General features: G+C 42.7%; 1 protein-coding gene across 1 annotated transcript in view; it reads right to left on the reverse strand.

The window, feature by feature from the left end:
* Positions 1 to 2,488: 2,488 nt before the first annotated feature.
* The window catches only part of HDAC8 (histone deacetylase 8), a gene marked incomplete at its 3' end in the record, with an annotated part of 240,672 nt that continues 219,176 nt past the window's right edge, over positions 2,489 to 23,984 (reverse strand). The window contains exon 11 of the mRNA XM_079727243.1: positions 2,489 to 2,564. Coding sequence (XP_079583369.1) covers positions 2,542 to 2,564 — 23 coding nt within the window. The remainder of the gene's footprint in view (positions 2,565 to 23,984) is intronic.

The following is a 23,984-nucleotide window of genomic DNA, read 5'->3' on the forward strand; positions in this document are numbered from 1 at the left end:
AATCAGGAACCCTCTAGCCGGATCAGTCCTCCTTGCCAGCTCAGAACCTCCTGGGTTGTTAGAACAGCCCCAGGGCCTGAGCACAAACTCTTCCTCAGTGGGTGTCTTGAATTTACTTTGATCTGTAACTTTATCTGCAGGTCAGTTCTTTTAATAAAAAGTTTATGTATTTATTTTTCCAATTACAAAACTAGACCCTGCTTACTAGTGAAAATTGGGAAAATATTGAAAAGTAGAAAGAACCAAAATTAAACCATCTTTATAACTTCTTCCTCCACAGAAGCCCACCTCAGTTAATATCTTGGTGTATTTCTTTTCTTTTTTTTTTTTTTTTACAGCTTTACTGAGGGTGTAATTGATAGACCAAAAGCTGCACATATTTAATGTGTACAATTTGATGAGTTTAGACCGAGCGGAGCAACTCTTGCTCTCTCTTGCTTGTTTTGGGAATACCACCTTTGTTTGGTATTTCAATTTTAATTGTAAAAAATGGAAAATGATTCCTACTTCCATCTATGGGATTTTTTTCTTTAGCCTAATGTTTTCAACAAGAATCAAATGAAAAGGAATCCTGAAGGCCACTGAGGTGATGCCGTCTCTCAGGAACAGGCTTGGCCTCAGTTCAACAGCTCACTCTGGGGCTCAGCCATGAGGGCCAGTGCTGGTGAGAAAGGGCTCCTTCTGGTTCAGGCCCATTCCCCTTGAAAGGAAAATGGAGCAGTAGTATTCACCACTTTACCAGGTGGTTGCGTCTTAGGGCTGAGTCCTTCACAGGAATTTGGGTGATGATTTTGGGGGGTGGGTCCCTTGGAAAGGATTGGGATACCGGACCCAGCAAGCCTTTGAGACCACAAATCTTGGCGGGTGGTCCCTTGCGGGCTGGGAATTCAGAGTTCTCATTTGCCTTCCTTGGCCTCCCCACACCCCACCTGCCCCATTCAGCGCCTCCTCCCTCTTCTATTTTTTAAAATCCCCCTTCATTTTGGCATAAGTAAAACTGTCCTTAAGCCGAGAGTGTATAATTAGGATAGTGGGCATTTGAAGTGACTGGTATTCCTAGCCGACCAGGCGCCCCGATGCTGTTTAATAAAAGCTTGGCTATTCCCAGCCCAGGACACGTTCAAGGCTTTTTCCGCTCTCTTCTGCCGAATGCCCTTCCCCCCTCAGTAGCCTGGAGCAATACAACTCACCCTACAAGGCCCAGCTCAAATATCATCCCCTTTGAAACGCTCTGGGATGCCGCCCCCGCCGGGCGAATTGCTATCTCCCCAGCGCTCCCACAGCTCGGGATTCATGTTGGCTACAGAGCACGAAGCATGTTGGGATCTGGTTCTTTCCCTCCTACTTTGCCTTGTCTGGGAGTTCCTAGATGGCCAGGATGAGGCCGTGTCCTTGTCTCCCATCCAAGTCCCAGTAGCTGTAGGAGCTGCATAAATACTTGGCGAATCAAATTCCAAAATCGTGACGTTTGGCTGTCCCTCCTGCTTCCTCATCTCTCTCGTGACCCCCCCATCTGCATTTTGCCATCTCTCCTTCGCCTTTGAGGTTATAGTAACACCAATGCATCACAACTGTATCCCATTTTCATCAAGTGTGCTGATTGTCTACACTTGCCGGGAAGTAGCTTCTATTCATCAAGATGTCCCTCTCGTCTCTGACATGCCACCTGCTCTTCCTATCCCCGAGTGGCTCCGCAGGCAGGGACAGCTCCTCCGTGGGGTGCCAGCGAGACCCTCTCCATGGTTGCAGCACCTGTATTCCCATGAGCCCTGACAGGCCCCAGCACAGGCCAGAGCTTGGCTTACTGTCCTCAGGACTTAGTGGAGACACACTAGTTCCTCAGCAGGATCCAGTACTCAGAGTCAGCCTCCCAGGCTGGGCCAGAGCAGAACAGGGAAGCAGCAGGGTTACTCTTGATACTTCAGTGAGAGGAAATGTTCAGAGCTGTGTGTGCTGTCAGTGGTACTTTACGATGAGGACAGTGGCAGAGAGAGGTAGGTTTTCAAAGATTTTATTAAAAAACAAAATAGATCCGCAACCTTGAAAACAACACGGGTGGATTTCTCCCCACCTCCCAGTCTGCTGACCAGCCACCCTCCCCCCGAGGCTCCACCTGGATGGTCCTGAGGCCCAAACCCTGCCTGTCAGCTCCCCGCTGCCCCACAACCTGGCAACCAAATCTCCATGCTTTCCTCCAGCTTCTGATCTGTCTCCTTTAAGAAAATAAAAATACCCCCTCCCCAACTTGCTTAAAAATAATTTTCAAAGATTAAAAACGGCATCTGTGTGTTTTTAAAAAATAAACACTTTAAGTGTTGGAAATCTTTGTCTTCCCCTAGGTCTAGTTGAGGCCTCTGGGGTGCCTGCCTGCCTCACCCCAGGAGGCCAGCTGCCACTAGGTGCCCCTTGGAAATTTTCAGGAAGTAAAATTCTTCCAAATTTCCCCTGCAGTCACAAATTCCACACACTGCTCCCATAAACAGGCTGTCTTCATTACAGGCACTGCTCCTCAGCTCTGGAAACCTGATCTCTTTTTGTCAACTAGACCACATGCTTCAGATTCCCTACAAACAGGAGAGAAAACAAAAATCAAATTCAGGTAACATATGTGAATTATACCTCAATAAAGCTGCTAAGAAAAGGCACTTTCATTTTGGGGCTAGTTCTCTTGCTGCCCTTGGGAACCCTGAGACCCCCAACAGATGAACAAGCTCAGGCTAGACTGCTGGATGGTGAGAGATATCTGGCCCAGTTATGCCAGCAACCACCAGCCACCCACCAGACATGTGAGTGAGGCCTTTGACAGCTGGCTGACTGCAGTGTTGGGTGAACCCAGCCAAAACCAGCAGAAGAACCACTCAGCTGAACCCAGCCCTGATTGTTTTAAGACACACACACACACACACACACACATTCCGGCAACACTTTTCAGAGTTTGCACCTCACTAACTGCATCGGATCTTCCCCTGCCCCCAACCTTTCTTCCCCCCACTTAGCAAGGCACAACCCTCCTAGCATTTTCTCTCGTGAGTACCTGTGAAATACGAATTGGGGATTTCCCGCTGCCCTCAGGTCTAAGAATCTTAGAGGGAAAAGCAATCACTTTAAATCCTACAGGACTGGGCTCTAGGAATGAAAAGTTTGCTCCCTTGGTCCCTCCACAGTCTTCTCCTTGTCCCACTTCCCCAAGCAGAAATACTGGGCTCCAAACCCTACTGACCACTTCTCCTCTAAAACAGGAAGGATGTTCCATGAGGGCAGGGACATGGGCTGCCGTACTTTTGGTTGATCTCCAAAGTCTAGCCCAGTGTCTCACACATAGTAGGTGCTCAATAAATGGCCGAATAAATGGATGAATGGAAGAAAGGAAGGAAAGAAAAATCAGCACCCACATGCCTATCTGGTTTAATTTTTAATTTTAAATCGACATACAGTGAAATTGACTGTTTCTGGTATGTGCAGTTGTGTGATTTTTAACACACATAAAGATTCATGAAACAGATTGGTCCCATTACCCACCAAAATCCCCTGTGCTAACTCTTTGCAGTCACATCCTCCCCTCCCCCTCTTACCACCTGGCAACCACTGACCTATTCTCCATCACTGTAAGTGTTGTCTTTTCCAGAATGTCATATAAATGGAATCAAACAGTATGTGACCTTTTAAGACTGGCTTCTTTCAAGCAGCATAATGCCTTTGAGTTTCATGCAAATTTTTAGGTTCATGCAAATTTTTCAGTGTATCAGTAGTTCATTCCTTTTTTGGTACCCTTCACCAAGTTTCTCCAAGTGGCAACATCTTACATAATTATTATTTAATATAAAAACCAGGAAATTAACACTGGTATAATTCACAGACCATCTTTAGGTTTCACCAGTTTTATATGCACTCATTTGTGTGTGTGTGTATGTATGAGTGTTTGTGTGTAAGAGTATATTCTATGAAATTTTATCACATGTATAGGTTCGTGTAACCTCCACCACAAGAAGATACAGAAATATTCCATCACCACAAAGATCTCAATGCTACCTTGTTAACTCCCCATCCACCCCCTATTTGTAAGCCTGACAACCATTAATCTGGTCCCTAGGTCTATAATATTGTCATTTCAAGAATGTTATCTAAATGGAATCATACAGTATATAACCCATTTTGAGATGGGTTTTTTCTCTCACTCAGCACACTGCCCTTAAAGATCTATCCAGGTTATTGGGTGCATTAAGTTCCTTCCTTTTTGTTGCTGAGTATTGTTCCATGGTATGGACATGGCACAGTTTGTTTAACCGCTCACCTGCTGAAGGATATCTGGGCTGTTTCCAGTTTTTGGCTATTACACAAAAAGCTGCTATGAACATTCACGTACAAGTTTTTGTGTAAACACAGTTTTCATTTCTCTGGGATAAATGCCCAAGAGTGCAATTGCTGGGTCCTATGGTAGTTGCATGTTTAATTTTATAAGGAACTGCCAAACTGTTTTCCAGAGTGGCCATACCATTTTGCATTCCCACCAGCAATGTATGAAGGATCTAGTTTCTCAGCATTCTTGTCAGCATTTAGTGGTGTCACTAGGTTTTATTTTAGCCATTCTGATAGGTGTGTAAGGATCTCTTATTGTGGTCTCAATTTTCATTTTCCTAATGGTCAATAATGTTGAATGTCCTTTCATGCACTTATTTGCTGTCTGTATATCCACTTCATGTAATTTGTTAATTGAATTTTTTTTACAGTTGAGTTTGGAGAGTTCTTTATATATTCCAGATACAAATCTGCTGTTGCATATATGATTTGCAAATACTCTATCTCAGTATATAACTTGTCTTTTCATCCTTTTTTTTTTTTTTGGCTGCAAACCGTGTGGTTTGCAGGATCTTAGTTCCCTGACCAGGGATTGAACCTGGGCCCTCGGCACTGAAAGCACAGAGTCCTAACCACTGGACCACCAGGGAATTTCTTGTCTTTTCATTCTTCTAACTCTTTCAAAGCAAAAGTTAATTTTTTGGATCATGGTTTGGGTGTTTTCAACCCTTAAGCTCACAATCTCTGGATAATCTTTTTTTTTTTTTATTTGTGGTACGCGGGCCTCTCACTGCTGCGGCCTCTCCCGTTGCGGAGCACAGGCTCCGGACACGCAGGCTCAGCGGCCATGGCTCACGGGCCCAGCCGCTCCGCGGCATGTGGGATCCTCCCGGACCGGGGCATGAACCCGCGTCCCCTGCATCGGCAGGCGGACTCTCAACCACTGTGCCACCAGGGAAGGGAAACCCCTCTGGATAATCTTTGATTCTTCATCTCTTAGTTCAAGCTCCCTTCACATCTTATGAGTTGCCAAGCCTAACCTCAAGATGTCTCCCAAATCTCTCCTCTCCTTTCTGTTCCCCTGTCTCCACCTTATTAACAGTTCTCATCACTCAGGTCACTGCAACAGCCTCTTAACTGGTGCTTGCACCTCTGGAGCTGTCCCCTGCACAATTCTAGCTGTGACCACATGCCTCCTCTGCTCCGAAATAACTTTAGCAGCTCCCGACCACCTATGACTGAGGTTTAACACCTTAGCTTACATGTGCCCCATCCATACTTTCCCATCTCCATGTGGGCCTTTGTGTTTTTGCCTCTTCTTTGGAGAACCTACAGGGGATCCTGGTGCTGAAGTGAGGGTCCTTCCATCTGTAAGTACAGCCAGAGCTTGATGAATGAATGATTGCACGGATGAACAAAATCCTGTGTCCGAGTGTCCCAACAACACATGTTCACAGAAAGGAAAGGTGGGTGCTGTGTTCTCTGCTCTTCTGTCTCACTCTCCAGTTACATTTGGAGGCAATTAAGAAAAACAACAGAAATAATTTCCACCAAAAGTTGATGATGAGCAATACTGAGTTTGGGTAACAATGAAAATGTAAGCTTAAATAATGCCCATTGTTTTCCCCTCACATCTAGCTTTTCCAGCAGTGGGTGGCAGCCTGAGAAAATTCTAAAAGCCAGCATGGCCTGGGGCCTGGGGAGACACAGAGTACAGACCAGAGGGGGCAAACTCAAATGCCTACAGAGGCCAAGAATGTACCAGATGTCAGTAGAACAGACTGGGGGCAAGACATACGGAGCCCTCTGGATCCTTTTTTCTTTTTCCTACTTTGCATAATAACATGATTATAAGAAATCATTTCCTTTTTTCTTAAATCTATTACAAAAGAAAACAAGACCAAAGTGGTGTCAGTGAGATGAGAAATGGAAACTCACACTTGGCCTAGAGTAGGAGGTACAACAGCGAAAGGTGGAGACTGTGGCAAACAGGAAGATACCTGCTCACAAAGGGGGCAGCTGCTGCTCGGCTCCAGCCATTCACTAGTGTGCAGGAATGTGGGCCCAGTGTGACCAGATCTTTCCATTTTCCAAGAGAAGTCAGAAATTCACATTTTTATGCAAAGTTTTTACAGTGTGAAATGTGGACAACTACTTAAAAATTTTTTAACATCTTTATTGGAGTATAATTGCTTTACAATGGTGTGTTAGTTTCTGCTGTATAATAAAGTGAATCATCTATGCCTATACATATATCTCCATATTCCCCCTTTTGCGTCTCCTTCCCACCCTCCCTATCCCACCCCTCTAGGTGGTCACAAAGCACTGAGCTGATCTCCCTGTGCTATGCGGCTGCTTCCCACTAGCTAGCTATTTTAAGTTTGGTAGTGTATATAAGTCCATGCTACTCTCTCACCTCGTCCCAGCTTACCCTCCCCCCTCCCCGTGTCCTCAAGTCCATTCTCTACGTCCGTGTCTTTATCCCTGTTCTGCCCCTAGGTTCTTCAGAACCTTTTTTTTTTTTTAGATTCCATATATATGTGTTAGCATACAGTAATTGTTTTTCTCTTTCTGACTTACTTCACTCTGTATGACAGACTCTAGATCCACCCACCTCACTACAAATAACTCAATTTCATTTCTTTTTATGGCTGAGTAATATTCCATTGTATATATGTGCCACATCTTCTTTATCCATTCATCTGTCGATGGACACTGAGGCTGCTTCCATGTCCTGGCTATTGTAAATAGTGCTGCAATGAACATTGTCGTACATGTCTCTTTTTGAATTACGGTTTTCTCAGGGTATATGCCCAGAAGTGGGATTGCTGGGCCGTATGGTAGTTCTACTTTTTAGTTTTTTAAGGAAGCTCCATACTGTTCTCCATAGCGGCTGTATCAATTTACATTCCCACCAACAGTGCAGGAGGGTTCCCTTTTCTCCACACCCTCTCCAGCATTTATTGTTTGTAGATTGTTTGATGAAGGCCATTCTGACCGGTGTGAGGTGATACCTCATTGTAGACAACTACTTTAAATTTTTAAAGAATATCATGTGGCACGTCAATATGTGAAGCTAAACAAAACAATTTTGGAAGCAAGATGTGGTCATGGGCTCCCAGTTTGTGATCTCTGGGACAGCTCTGCTTTACACCCATGGCACCCCATTTCATTCTCAAGTATCTTGGTTTCAACAATAAATTATATCGTCACCCTATCTCTGATGTACAAGAAGGAGCACTGAATTGGGACCCAGGAGGCTTGGGTTCTATTGATTCATTGACTGACTGACTCATTTATTCATCCACTTATTCAATCAACACTTATGGAGTGTCTATTCTTTGCCAGTACTAGGTGCTGGTGAGCACTCTAGTCTTTTGCTGTTGTTGTTGCTATTTTTTTCCCTTAAATTTATTAATTTATTTTGGCTGCACCGGGTCTTAGTTGCGGCATGTGGGATCTTTTAGTTGTGGTACGTGGGATCTTTTAGTTACTGCATGCATGTGGGATCTAGTTCCCCGACCAGGGATCAAACCTGGGCCCCCTGCATTGGGAGCCCGCAGTCTTACCCACTGGACCACCAGGGAAGTCCCTGTTGCTAATTAATAGACTTTTTTTTGGAACAGTTTTAGGTTTACAGAAAAACCGAGCAGAAAGTACAGAGAGCTCTCATACCCCCCTGTCCCCCTCCTCCCCTCAGAGGCAATTTCCCCTATTATTAACATCTTTCATTAGTATGTACATTTGTTACAGTTGATGAATGAATGTTTATACATTATTATTAAGTACAGTCCATAGTTTACATTAGGGTTCACTCTTGGTGTTATACAGGTCTATGAGTTTTGAAAAGTGTATAATGTTGCATATCCACCATTACAGTATCATACGGAATAGTTTCACTGCCCTAAAAATCCTGTTCTTCACCTATTCATCCCTCCCTCCCTTTCCCCAAAGTCTTGGCAGCCACTGATCTTTTTACTGTCTCTATAGTTTTTCCTTTTCCAGAAAGTCATATGGTTAAAATCATACAGCATGTAGCCTTTTCAGACTGGCTTCCTTCACTTAGCAATACACATTTAACGTTCTTCTACATCTTGTTACTTAATAGCTCATTTCTTTTTAGCAGTGAAAAATATTCCATTGTCTGGATGTACCATAGTTTGTTTATCCATTCACCTGCTGTAGGACATCTTGGTTGCTTCCAAGTTTTGGCAATTATGAATAAAGCTGCTATAAACATTCATGGGCAGGTTTTTGTGTGGACATGAGTTTTCATCTTATTTGAATTAATAGCAATTGAATAATGGACTGTATGTTAAAACTATGTTTAGTTTTAGAAGAAACTGCCAAACTGTCTTCCAAAGTGGCCATACTATTTTGCATTCCCAACAGCAATGAATGAGAGAGAGTTCCTGTTGCTCCAACATCCTTGTCAACATTTGGTGGTGTCAGTGTTTTGATTTTAGCTCTTCATAGTTATGTAGTGGAACTCATTGTTTTAATTTGCAATTCGTTAGTGAATGATAGTGAGCATATTTTCATACACTTAATTGCCACCTGTACAGCTTCTTTGGTGAGGTGTGTGTTAAGATCACTGGCCCATTTTTTTGATTGGGTTGTTTTCTTATTGTTGAGTTTTAAGAGTTCTTTGTATATTTTGGCTGACAGTCCTTTACTGGATATGTGTTTTGCAAGAATTTCTCCCAGTCTGTGGCTTGTCTTTTTATTCTTGTAATCTTTAGTCTTTTTAATGTAGAGTGGCATTGTCCAATAGAACTTTCTGGGATGATGGAAATGTTCTATATCTATGCTGCCCAATATGGTAGCCACTAGTTACCTGTGGCTACTGAGCACTTGCATTGTGGTTAGTGCAAGTGAGGAACTGAATTTTAAATTTGATTTTAATAACTTAAACTTAAATGGCCACATGTTGCCAGTGGTGACCCTATTGGACAGTACAGATATAGAACAGTTCCCTTTTGCTTTTTATTTTCTTCATGACACTGACTGGGGACATTCTTATTTGCTCTTTCATTTACAACCTCCCTATCGATCCATTAGCAAGTCCTGTCAATTCTACCTCCATAATATTTTCCAAATCCACCCACTTCCCTTCATCCTTCACTGCTATAACTTTACTCCAAGCCACTGTCACCCCCTGCATGGACAACTCTAATAGCCTCAACATTGGTCTCCTTGCTTTCAACCTTGTTGCCTACGCCTTTTTCTCTATGTAGCAGCCTGAGTATTTTGTTAAAACTTAGGTCAAACCATGTTACTCCTATGCTCAAAACCCTCTATGGCTTCCAATCACACCTAGAATAAAATCCAAACTACTTAGTCACCAAGCTCTGGAGGGTCTGACCCCGTCTCTGGTCTCCTGTCTGCCACCACCCTCTTTGCTCACTCTGTCCTGGCCACACGGGGCTTCTTTATGTTGCTGGAACACACGAATCATTTTTCCCTCTTAGGGCTCCCCCTTCTTTGCACGTGTTATTCCTTCCACCTGACACGCTCTGTTCCTGGATATTGTCATTCCTGACTCTTCTCATCACTCAGGTCTCAATCCAAAAGTCACCTCTGAGGGGCCTGATGACTACCCAGTCTAAGTGGCCACCCCCAGTCACTCATTTTCTGTCACATCATCCTGCTCTATTTTCTTCAATATCCTTAGCACACCGAACATATCCTGCGTGCTTATTTGCTAACTTGTCTGTCTCCCCTCACAATCTCCATGCGGGCAGCGATGTGTCTGTCTTGCTCATCACTACTGTTAGCCCCCTCAACAGCGCTCAGGAATTGATCAATCAATATTCACTGAAGGAATGAACATCTCTAGAGCTACAGGGCAGCTGATAAAGCACTATCCCATTTAGGCTACAGAGCCTTAAAGCTTGGCCATTGCTCTTAAAGCCCTTAGAAACATGGTTGAGGTGAGCTGACATATGCTTACAAAAAGAGCCTCAATGCCACAAGGCTAAGTGGCAAATAAGTTCTGAAGACTGTCAGCATCATAGCAGTTTGGAGGAATGTTGGGGGTGGCCCCAGAGCCCTTGGAGGCTGAGTGGCACCATAGAGGAACAGAGATGTGAATTTAGGACTGCTGAAAAGTGTTCCAACTTTCATTATAGGAGTACCCCTTTCAGGAATGTTGTCATATTGACTTAACATCTGTATTAATAGTAACTCTTTTTCTTTATATCAACTTACTTTAAACATTTTAATACTTATTTTGGCCTCATTTATCCTAAGTAATGATAATAATAATGATAACAACAATAATGTTGTGCTTAGATTTTAAAACATACACTAAAATAAATATGACTGTTAAATGAAAATAGTCTTGAGGTCTTTGTGTCACCTCAAATTGCCTCTCACGCAGAGGTATATGAGGCACATTTTGGGAAAAATTATCAAAGGGATCACTTTTGGACAGTTGGTGCTTGGGCTGCTTTGCTGCCATGAGCCTTTAGTATCTGCGAATCTTGGATGTGGCACCCCCTCCCCATGTCTGCAGTGGGCTAGGCCCTATGCTGGGTGCTGGGGCCACAGAGGAGAACAAGACACAATTCTTGCCCTCAAGGAGCGCTCAGTCTAGCAAGGAAGGCATATATGGAGACAAACACATCATAGTCCATAGCAACAAGCCCATAAAATACCAGTCTGTACAGAGTGCTGAGGGCATACAAAGAGAGGGCATGGAAGGCTTCACGGAGGAGGTGGCATCCTGAAGGGCAAAGGGAGAGAGAATGTTCCAGGCAGCAGGAACAGAGCAGGATTTATAAAGGCACCTGCAAAGTTTTTGTGGCCAGAGCACAGGATGAGGGTCAGGGACAGGGGTGGGAGGTGTGCTATGAAGCTGCAGAGATGGTCAGAGGCCAGATTATCAAGAGCCTAGAAGACCATGGTCTTATCCTAGAGGCCATGGGGAGCCTCTGAACAATTTAAAGATGGGGAGGAGGCCCATCTAGTGTGATCTAAGGCTAGAGCAAGTTCTCCAGCTGCTGCCCCATCACACCGGGCTTCAGGGTCTCACTCTTTACCTGGGAACAATGGCAGAACAAAGGATTTCTATGAAGCCTTGGGCACGTGCTGAAATGGATCGTTGATTTTAGTTTTTAGCTCTTAATTGTCAACTATATTGTTTGTCTTGGAATATAGATCCCCCCTGTTATCAGAAAGCCTTTCAATGACAATTAAGTATAACCACCAATTACCACTTTCCTGTCTCTGACCTGAATTAGAACCTGAGGCTGTGAATTAATCCCCCAGGCTTCTGGCATTTATAGGATATCAGCACTTAAAGGATGTTACCCTGATGTTTCGGGTGCTCTGGTCTTAACTTGCAAGGGACTACTGCAGTCTCAAACGGAATCGAAGCGATTTCTAAAATAGCCTATGATTCATTTTTTCTCCCCTCCTGTGCCTAAATCTGCTGGCTCCATGCGGAGGGATAGGCACAAGTAACTGGAGAGGTGACATCACAGGAGTGTGCTGCATGCCTGCCAGCCAGCCAGCTTGTGGAGCTCAGCCTCAAGCGGTCTATCTGGGCGATGCCTCCCAGCCACTTTGGAGTCACAGCTCCAGGTTCTTTGGTCCATGAGCTTTCTCCACATTTCTTTTTCAGACAAAAATTCCGGGCCGGGAAATCCAGGATAATGGGAATAGCAGCAGCAGGAAGAAAAATACAGCCTTACATCTGTATAATGATTTAGAGTTGTGAAAGCCATTTGCTCCATTTTCCTCCACCCAAACACCAGTGGGAAATGGAAGCTGGGATTTTAGGCCTGCACTGGAGACAAACTCTCACTCTCTTACACAAAAGAGCAAAGTGCTAACATTCCCTGTTCCCCTCAAAGTACATCCTGATTGGGCCTTGGATGCCACCAGAAGGTCAGAGAGATTCCTTTCAGCTTCTAGGTGCTTCCTGGAAGAGAAATTCTCCAGGACAAATTTGCCTGGCAGGCACAATCTATGAACCATGCCATCCTGATGTAGCTAGCAAGTAGTGCCAGTCCCAGCACTGCCAACTTCTTCTGCACACCCTGCCTTACAGTCCCTATGGTCCCGAAGATCTTTACTGGAGCCAAAGGCATAGCCTCTAACTGTGGAGCCCCGACGGTAGGGTGTGTCATGAACATCTGGAAGTGCCAACAGCTGCCACGGTAGCTCAAGGTCCCGTGAAAGGAAAAAACACCACTGTATCAGCCATCATTGTGGATCCTGCAGTGAAGCGCCACTGAGCCCGCCCGTGAACAGCCGAGGAGTGGGGTGGAGGGATTCCTTCCTTGGAGGAGCCATAAAAATAGTTCTGCAGTGGTCTCATGTTGGCTCTGTGATATTCAAGCACCTGGTCTCAGCATAGCTTGGTGTCCCCAATGCTCTATTGCTACTGCCAGCATAAGAAGTCTCCCATCCTGGCTTCCTTCCCCTGTTCCTCCTCAGCATTGTGGCTGCCAGGCAGGACACCAAAGGGGTGGCATACTCTTGCTTGGCCTTCTTGGTTAAATTTCAGTGTCACGTGTGTGTGTGTGTGTGTGTGTGTGTGTGTGTGTGTGTGTGTGGTGATGGTGTTGGTGGTGCGCCCAGAGTGGGGGTGGAACATGATGATAGAATCAGTGACCCACAGATACTTAGCAGTATTGCGATAGTGGCAGGTGCTGTGGCTGCCGTAGCTGCCACTACCGCCACCACTATGTGAATTCACTACGTGAATTCAGAATGATCCAGTGCAAGACCATAGGTGCCGGTTAGTGCCATGAAAATGTCATCTTGGTAAATCAAGATGCTGTACTCATGCAATTCTGTCTGTTGGAAACCTTGGCGGGGTATAAAAGTGATCCTTTGGAAAGTTGAATCGGTAAACCTATATGTGGAAAGTGACAGGCAGAGCAGAACATCATCACCTCCAAAGCGGAGAGGCCTCCCAGAACTTGTTTTCCAGCTCATGGGGGATATGTGCACCTATGAAAATAAAGGATCACCGCCTCAGCCTGTTTTAGAGATGTGAATAAAAATCTTGGCTGGGGACCGCCTCCTCTCTGGTTGACTGATTTTCCAATTGATTTGTATTTATTAGCTAATGAAATTAAAGTTGTAAAAATGATAACAGAAACATAATAAATCTCTCCCACAACTGGCTGTTTCTATGTCACTATGGTGCATTCCTCACTTTGATTACTTCAAAGTCTATTATTTTGTTCTCAATTATTCTGTTTTTCTGGCACTGGAGAAAATCAATTTGTTTTATTTTCTCTTATTCATGCACTCAATTATGCTCTTTGGGCACATTTAATCACTTTGATGTTTTCATTTTATGGCCCGTCTCTAGGCACTTCAGCTGCATTGCTGCCAACGGGCAAGCAGGGCTAATTTGCATGACACAATAGACTTGAAATTCTAACTCAATTTAGAAATCTTTATGAAATCTCCCTCCAAAATATGCTTGGAGCTTCAAAGAGGGAGAAGGATGTGGGTAAACCAGGAGCCTATAAAGATGCTTTCCTTTCTCAAACACTGAGAGCTCTTTGGTGACCTGACTGTAACTTGGGGATGTCCCTGTCCAGGTACAGCAGAGCAGTCCACGGGATGGGATGCCTGCAGAGTTTCCTCTGGAATTTTGTGGTGAGAATCTTGCAAAGGCTGTCCCTTGGCAGCAAGGCCAGGGAGGTTGGGCCTGCTTACTCTGGCATACACTGCCCCTCAGCACTGCTGGATTTGGCGGCAGTGCTAAAGACAGCACCTGAATCTCAGTTGGTTAAAGTGCCTCCGGGTAGATGGAGACAATTGTCAACAGTTAGTCATTCCAGAACCCTGAGTGGTTTACCTTATTTTCTCTAATAAGTTCCAACACCCCTTTTGCCCCTTGATTACTTTAGAGCTAAAGGCTGGAGAGGACTAAAGTGATATAATTGCTTTAGGCATGAACTTTGGACAAACAGGAAAAAAAAAGCTTAATTAAACACATTAGAGGCCTCCAACTATTCTTTAAAAGTTTTTGGTGTGTTGCATACAACAACCATCAGCTCTACCTGGCAGAAAGAAAATTCTGTATTTCTTCTTCTGAACTTTGTGTATGATCTTCAGTTTCTCATGTGGAATCCCAGCTCCCTCCCTTACTTGCTGTGCGACCCTGTACAAGCTAATCAACCTCCCTACGTTCTTTCCTATGTTAAATGGGGCTAATAATTTTATCTACTTCAGGGATAGGTTTGTTTCCTAAACTTCAGTACTGTTAAGAATTTCACTATGTACACATATCACTTATGTGGAAACCTCTCTTACACTCTTAAAAAAAAAAACTTAAATTCATCCTAAGCAAGGTGTCTGTGAAATCAAAGTGTTTGATGTGGTATTTATATTGATATTCCTTTTTAATACACATTAAAACATACATACATGAAATACACCAAATTCATTCCTGCTTAAGAAGCTTTGATCCTGCTCTCCCCTTCATCTAGAATGTTCTTCATCCCAATTTTTGCAAAACTCCTTCCCTTACTGCATTAAACTCTATTCCCAAATGTCACCTCCTCAGGGAGGCCTTTACTGGCTATCCTATCTAAAATAGCGCTCTTTCCAAGTTATCAGTAACCAACCACTAAATATTTATTTATTTGCTCACTGTCTATCTCCCCCATTAGAACGTAAGCTCCATGATGGGCAAGGCCTTCACCTGTCCTCTTTATATCTCTATCATGTAGAAGAGTGCCTAGCACATATTAATGCCAATTACATGTTTGTTGAATGAATGAAACATAAAAATAAAAAATCAGCCTAGTGGTAACCAGGCTCCCCTTCCACCTCATAAGGGTGGTGTCAGAAAAGGAAGAGTGAAAAACCAGGACTTTCATCTCTGCTCAATGGCAAGGAGGCCCACCCACCACTGTGTCAGTGGAGGCCACATGGGGAGCAGTAACAAGGTGCCACTACCATCCCTGGCCAGGGTGGTACCTTGAGGTTGAGTGGGGAGCCTGAATTTCCACCCCTGCCCAGTAGTAATGAAGTGCCCCTCCTCCCCCCAGACTGTCAATGACAGCTGAGTGGAGAACCTAGACTTTTACCCCAACCTGGAGGCAATGGGGTGGTGCTTCCCTTCCCTGCCAGCATGGTGTCAGAGGAAGCCTGCTGAAACAAGATTTAAATAAGGTGCAGGATTTCATAAAAATATCTAAAGTGTTCAGGATATAATAGAAAATCACTCATACCAACAACCGAAAACTCTTAACTTGAATGAGAAAAAGGCAAACAAGAGAGGCCAATGTAGAATGACAGCAATGTTGGAAATATCCAATAAGTAGTTTAAAGCAGGCATCATAAAAATACTTCAACAGGCAATTATAAACATGTTTGAAACAAATGAAAAAAATGTCTCAGCAAGGAAATAGAAGAAATAAAGAAAAATTAAATGGAGATTTTAGAACTGAAAAATTCAATAAGTGAAATAAAAAAAAACTCAACAGATGGGCTCAACAGCAGAACAGAGAGGGCAGAGGAAGAATCAGTAAACTGGAATATACAGAACAATAGAAATTACCTAATTTGAACAAAAGACAAAAAATAGTCAAAAAAATGAGCAGAACCTCAGGGATCACATGGGACTATGATAAAAGATCTAACAGTCATGTCACCAAGGTCCCAGAGGAAGAGGAGAAAGAAGGTGGGACTGCAAAAGTATTTGAAGAAATAATGGCTAAAGATTTCCCAAATTTGGCAAAAGATAAAACCCTACAGATTAAAGAAGCTGACTGAATTCCAAACGGCCTAAACTCAAAGATCCAAACCAAGATCTATCACAATCAAATCCCTGAAAACTAAAGTAAAAGAGAAAATCTGGAAAGCTGAAAAACAAAAACAAAGGCTTACCTATAAGGGAAACATAATTCAAATGACAGTGGTTTTCTCATCAAAAACCATGGAGGCCAGAAGGAGGTGGTTCAGCATTTTTCAGGTGCTGAAAGAAAATAAATGTCAACCCAGAATTGTACATCCAGTGAAAATGTCCTTCAGGAATGAAGGGGAAATGAAAATATTCTCAGAGGAAGGCAAACTAAGAGAATTTGTTGCTACTAGACCCACCCTAAATGACTAGCTAAAGGAAGTTTTTGACATGGAAAGGAAATGATGAAAGAAGAAATATTGGGACTCCCCAGGTGGCGCAGTGGTTAAGAAGCTGCCTGCCAATTCAGGGGACACGGGTTCGATCCCTGCTCCAGGAAGATCCCACATGCTCCGGAGCAACTAAACACGTGCGTCGCAACTACTGAGCCTGTGCTCTAGAGCCTGCGAGGCACAACTACTGAGCCTGTGAGCCACAACTACTGAAGCCCACGAGCCTAGAGCCCGTGCTCTGCAACAAGAGAAGCCACCGCAATGAGAAGCCCGCGCACCGCAATGAAGAGTAGCCCCCACTCACCGCAACTAGAGAAAGCCCGCGCGCAGCAACGAAGACCCAACACAGCCAAAAATAAATAAATAAATACATAAAATTAAGAAAAAAAAAGAAATCTTGAAGGAAGGAACAATGCAAAGGGTAAAAATATGGGTAAGTATCATAGATTTTTCTTCTCCTCTTGAGTTTTCTAAATTATGTTTGATGATTGAAGGAAAAATTATAACATTGTCTGATGTAGTTCTGAATATACAGAGAGGAAATATCATTAGATTATATAATAACACAATTAAATTACAAGTGGGGGAGGGGAAGAGGGGAAAGGGACTTAAAAGTAGGTAAGGTTTCTACACTTCACTCAAACTGGTAAAATGGCAATACCTGTAGACTGTGATATGCTACACATGTATAATATATACCCAGAGCAATCACTCAAAAGCCTATACAAACATATACAGACAAAATTACTGCAAAAAAATCAAAATGGAATTTGAACAAAGGTATAAGTTGCCAACAGTAAAGGTAAAGAAAACAGAGAAACAAAGAATAGAGGGAACAAAGAGAAAACGCAAAATAAAATGGCAGATTTAATCCCTAATATCAAAATTGCATTGAATATAAATGATCTAAATACACCAATTAAAAGACAAAGATTGGCAGAGTGGCTAAAAAAATGATCCAATTATATGCTGTCTATAAGAAACTCACTTCAAATATAAGTAGGTTGAGAGTAAAAGGATAGAATAATATATGCCATGAAACATTAGTAAAAAAAAGGAGGAGTGGCTATATTGATATTAGATAAAGTAGACCTCAGAACAACAAAAAAATTACCATGGACAAAGAAGGACATTACATAATGGTAAAAGGGTCAATCTACCAGGAAGATATAGCAATCCTAAATGTGCATGCACCAAACAACAGAGCTTTAGAGTACCTGAAGCAAAACCTGATACATCTATAAGGAAAAATAGATAGATCCACAATTAGAATTAGAGAATTCAACATCACTCTCTTAGCAATTGATAATAGAACAACTAGACAGAAAATTAGCAGGATATAGAATAACTCAACAATGCTACCAACCAACAGGATCTAAGTGACATTGATCAAATAATCCACCAAACAACAGCAGAATATATTACATTCTTTTCAAGCACTCACAGAACACATGCTAAGATAGACCATATACTGGGTCATAAAACAAGCCTCAACAAGTTGAAAATATTTGAAATTATACAGAACATGTTTTCTGACCACAGTGGTATCAAAGTAGAAATAAAAAAAAAAAAAACCTCCTGAAAAAAACCCTTCAGGTCCAGATGGTCTCACTGGAGAATTCTACTAAAGATGAGAATTAACATAAATTCTATACTCTCTCTTGCAGAAAACAGAAGAGGAGGTAACACTTCTGAACTCATTTTTATAGGGCTAATATTGCCCTGATACTGAAAGCAAATGATGGTGTCACAAAAAAGAAAACTACAGACTAATATCCCTTATGAATACAGACGTAAAGTCCTCAACAAAATATTAGCAAATAGAATTCTGAGCAATTAATTCTTAGAATTAGCAAACAGTTCCTAGAATTAGAATATATATATATATATTTTTACACCATGAACAAGTGGGGTTTATCCCAGGTATACAAAGCTGGTTCAGTATTTGAAAATCAATCAATGTAACATACCATATTAAAAGGCTAAAAAGAAAAATTACATATATACTGGTATTAGTGTCAACTGATGCAAAAACAGCATTAAATAAAATTCAGCATCCATTCATGACATAAATTCTCAGAAAACTAGGAATATAGTGGGGTACTGCCTCAACTTTTAAGGAAAATCTAAAAAACCTATAGCTAACATCATGCTTAATGGTAAAAGACAATGTTTTCCCTCTAAGTTCTGGAACAAGGCAAGGATGTCTGTCCTCACCGCTCTTATTCAACATAATACAGGAAGTCTAATCCAGTGTAATAAGGCAAGAAAAGGAAACAAAAAGCATATAGATCAGACAGGAAGAAATAAAACTGTCTCTATTTGCAGATGGTGATTTATGTAGAGCATCTTAAGGAGTCTACAAGAAAACAGCCAGAAATAACAAATGAGTTCAGGAAGGTCACAGGATACAAGAACAATATACAAAAATTGTATTTCTATATACTAGCAATGAACACATGGAAGCCAAAATGAAAAACATAATAAATCAATAAAAGAAAAACTTAGGTATAAAACCTGTTAAGGATGTGTATGCTGGAAATGACAAAATGCTAATGAAGGAAATCAAAGAAGATCTAAATAAATGGAGAGACATACCATGTTCATGGATTGGAATTCTCTCTAAATTGATATACAGGTTAAACACTATTCCTAACAAAATCACATCAAGGTTTTTTTTTCTAAAGATATAGACAAGGTTATTCTAAAGGTTATATGGAAAGGCAAAGACACTAGTATAGCTAAAACAACTTTGAAAAAGAAAGGGGAATCACTCTACCTGATTTATTATATAGCTACTACAGTAATCAAGACAGGAATAGGTACATAGATCAATGGCGCAGGAGAGAAAACCCAGAAAAAAGACTGAGACAGTTGCCTTGGAGTGAATGACAGTTTTGGAAAGGGAGGTGGTCCTAGGGAGATATCTGGATTTTCAGCCCTTCTACTAGATTGAAGAGGCTTTACATCATGACATGCTTTTCAAGACAAATGGAAGCACCCTAGAATTACTAGAGGTACCTAAGAAAGGAATCAGTACCTCAAACATGTAAAATAGTCCATCTCCAGTCCCTTATTTTTCCAGCTGTGTGCAGGTACAGTGACCAGATTTTGTAAACCAAAAACTGGGACATAAGGTCTGATAAAAGATTATTGTCTTAAAAAGCTCCAACATGTATTTCATTTTTTCTGACTATAAAAGCAATACACATTCATGCTAGAAATTTTGAAAAATACAGAAAAAGAATACAGAACAAGTAAAAAATTACCCATAATTTCAATCCTACCATCAAAGATAACTACTGTTAGCACTTTTGGTATATTTCCTTCTAGTGTTTTTCTAAGCATATCCACACACTCACTCACACACATTATGTATATTTACAAAATTGAGACTATATGGTATTAAATCATTTCATATCTTTTTTTTCACTTAAGATTGTTACCATGAGCATTATTCTCTTGTCATCAAATTATCTTTAAAAATTTATTTTTAATTGGCTGCAACAAATTCTTCCATGTAGTTATACTGATATTGTATCATACCTCAAACTCAATGTATTGAAAGAGAACACATCAAGTATATGTTTCTGTAAAACTATCCCCCACCCCCAATGGCTCCCCATCCCAGTTGGTATCCAGGCTGGAAACCTCAGAGTCATCTTTACTCCTTCCTTTCTCCTTGATCCCCTATAAATGACATACCTCCAAGTGCTGTTGATACTCTCTTCTTAAGAGCTCTCAGCCATTCGGGAGGAATAGGATAGGGAGTAGCCTACCACCACTGTTCTGGTACAGGTCTTTGCAGGCTCACCCTTGGGATACCACCATGATCCATCCAAACATCACTGCATCATGTCATGTCCTAATTCCAGAACCTAGAATGGCTCCTACTTTATTGTATCTGATATGGACAATTCAGCCTGAAATTCAAGGAAACCTGCCATCTGCCCTGGGCTCCCACCTATCCAAGTTTCCGTTGCGTATGAGCACTTCCCTATTCTATCTATTCAAAACATCCCAGCCTTCTGAAAGCACTCTCCTTAAAGTCTTACTTCTCTTCTTCTTCTACCTTGCATCAGCCCTTATTATGTCCTGATGTGTCTAAGGGGGTTAGTTTTGTCTCCTCACCTAGACTTCTCAACTGTTTTTCAGAAGCAGGGTTAATGTCTTAAGCTTCTCTTATATCTCCCATGACACCAAGCACATGGGAAGTTCCAAAAAATATTCATTGATTGATTTAGCTGGGCTTTAAAGTGGAGACACAATGATACTTCTTAAAATCGACCTCATTCAGAACCTCACTTTGGGAGACATTGAAAGGTGGGAAGGGTTTACTAGGGGCGATTGGAAAGAGCAGACAGGGATGATGAGTAGACTTGACTGAGCAATAGTGCCAAGAAGAGGAGGGGCACCAGGCCTAGATTCAAATCCTGATGTCACCACTTACTTGTTACGTGACTGCGGGCATGTTACGTTAGCTCTGCGGGCACCAGTTTCCTACCTCATGAGGTAATAGTGAGGATGAAATGAGATCAAGTATGTAAAGAATCCAGCATGGTGACGCACACTAGGCTTTCAATAATGGGAGTTCCCACCTCCTGGATTTAGGTAGGTATTTCAAGTCTTCAAAAGTAACCTGCCAAGGGTTTTCATCGTTTGTTAAAAGCCGCCATCAAAGTTACTAGAACTTTGGGGAGCAGCCTTCATTTTCATTTTAGAATTTCTAAAATTTTCAGCATGATATATTTACAAATTTTTTGTTTAATAATGACAGTAACAACAACAATAACCAACCTTTCCAATTCTTACACACTTTAGTGAAGCAAGCGAGGCTCCTGGAAGAGACCACAGTGGGCTGAAGAGGGATGAAGAAAGGATAGGGGATGGCAAAGGGAGATAAGGGATGGACATCACAGAGATCCTCACCCGAAGTCATGCAAAGTGGCTCAGAGTAGCCTCCACTATCCTGCTCCAAAGTCCTTTCAAGAAGCCCTAAAGCAAATGGTCAGTCTGTCTTGGGACTAACCCTGACTTTCAATTTACCCTCATGGCTTCTCAGGAAGCAAGAGGTGTGGAAGTAAGCCGAGTTTCCATTGTGTAGAGTCCCACAGGGCAGGAGCACTGTTTCAAGCTGGGGGCTCCAACAGGCCTTGGACATGCCCAGACCTGATGCCCCAATTGCTAGTCCCTAGAAGAATGTCAATCCCAGACTTCAGGCTGCTAGAGGAGGTGCTGCTTACATTCAGCACAGTGGTTCTCCCAAGAATATTACCGGTAGATGTGCAAAGGGTCTCAGCTTGGGGCTGTGGAACTGTAAATAGGCTGGGCCTGGTGACCACAGCACACTTCAGGCAGCAGGAGTCATGTGGGCTGGCTTCGTCCACCTTCTGTCCTTCTCTTTTACTTCTCTACTCATCTCAAAATGGAGTGGACGTTTCAATTACAGTATGGTGGGGTAAGAGGGGCATGGCTAAAAGACCTAGGTCAGGGACCAGAATTTCAAATGTTGTCCATGGCTGATTTCCTCCCATTTCCAGAGAGACATCAGATTTCAGATGCTTTGGATCAGCCACAAGGAAGGAGCCGGGTGTGTAGTACAAGGTGGGAGGGGTTTACCAGGGGTAATCGGAAAAAGCAGATGATGAGTAGGCTTGATAGGGCAACACTGCAAAGAGAGGAGGGGCACTGGTAAGGCCAAAGAGCCTGACTCCAAAGTCTCAATTCAGACAGACCCGGGGTCAAATGTCTGCTCCACCACCTATTAGCACAGTGTGTGGCACAGAGTAGGTGCTTAGTAATTCCTTGCTGAATGACTGAATAAAGGTAACCTTGGCCAAGTCATTTATCCTCTCTGAAACTCTTTGAATTCCTCATCTGTAAGATAAATAGTAGCTATTATTCTTATTATTTCTCCTGTGGTGTCTCTCCCCACACCCGTATCAGTTTGCTGGTCCATCTCCCCAACCCAGCACCATAGAGGCTGCCATACTAAGCCTCCTTCTTTAAGGGTCAGAAAGGGCAGATGGGCACACGGCCTGCTCTTTCCTCTTGTGTCCTCCCCCCACCTCCTCTTCTCCTTCTGCTCCTTTCCTCCTGGTCCCATTTGTTTACTTTTCTAACTTAGGCAAACTTGGGGTAGAATCTGGGAACATAGAGCAAGTGTAGAAACCTCCAGTTACAACTGCAACACATACTCACATATACACAACTCACCTTCCCCTCCCCCTCACCCACCAGGTCGGGCCTGGGCTGCAACATGAAGCTTTTGGCCCCCTAGGGACTTTTACTTAATTCAAATGTCATCAGTACCAGGGATTAGAAAACCTCTACCCCTGTTTCCCCATGCAGAGCTAGGCAGGCTCAGGGAGCTAGCTGCCTCTGGGGATTGATCACATCAGCACTGTTCCAACTCTGGAAGGTTCACTGTGAGCCAACTCCTCTGGAGTACGTCAACCAGAGAGGAAAGACAAACAAGTTTGAGCACATGAAGATGGTGTGAGGGTGATTTTACAGTAGTGGTCATGAGCTAGGCTGAGCGATCCACTCTGTAACCCACACTTCCCTGTGAACAATGACACATATCTTCAAGATTCATTGGCACGAGAAGAACGATTTGTGGGAGCAACACATAGCTTTTCTCTGTATAAAGCTAACAGCTTGAATGGACTCTCCATAGTTTTATTTTTGTTATTTTTCTCTCTTAGAAAGTCTAATGGGCAGTAAAGATGGGATAAGGTGAGGTCCAAATCTGCCTGTGCCTCCAGTCATCCTGTGGCATATGGAATGCATCTCTATACGATGAACCTCCTCAGGTTTCATCTCCAATAGATTAAAAATCCCACCTTTTGTGCTTTTTGTGTGTGTGTGTGCTTCTAAGGGATGTGAGAAAGAGAGAAAATCCAAGCTCAAAGGTTAAACAAATTCAACCAGATATGCTGGTGAAACTCCTTCCCATAGAGTGGAGCTTAATCCATCCACTCCCTCATTGCCATCCACCTCCCCCAAATAATCCTTGCCTCTGCCCCACTACCTTTGTTTTTAATAGGGGGTGGGAATGAGTGGGGGGAGGGAGGCACTGAGAGAAATGGCCAGCCTCACAGAGGTTTTATATGCAAGAACAAATGATAGACTTGTAGGCAGGTTCAGGAAAATCTTTCAGAATGCAGAAAATTCAGCAGCCTTTCCACACTGACCATTGTCATGGCAACACACTATCTGATGGCAGCATGCGTCACCAGGCTGGAGGGGCACGGTCTCAGTATAGCAGGTTAGCCTGGCCATTTTTAGCAACATTTGGACTTCTTTCTAGCCTCATTTCTTCTAGGTTCAACTGAATTTCTTTTCGGTTCTGGACTTATGTGCTCTGCTCATTTGCATGGCTAGAACACAAGACTTTGTCAATATGAAAGGGATGGCTAAATGGAAAAATCTGAAGATTCCTAGTATTCTATAGCCATTCTACTTGCTGTCCTGGCTCCCCACCCACTCTCAGCCACCTAGTTTCTTTTCTTCTCCTCATCAATTCTTTCCTATACACAGCATTACCTCCCAACTGTGCCCCCCCAACTGTGACT

This window comes from Hyperoodon ampullatus, assembly GCF_949752795.1.
Source record: "Hyperoodon ampullatus genome assembly, chromosome: X".
Lineage (NCBI taxonomy): Eukaryota > Metazoa > Chordata > Mammalia > Artiodactyla > Ziphiidae > Hyperoodon > Hyperoodon ampullatus.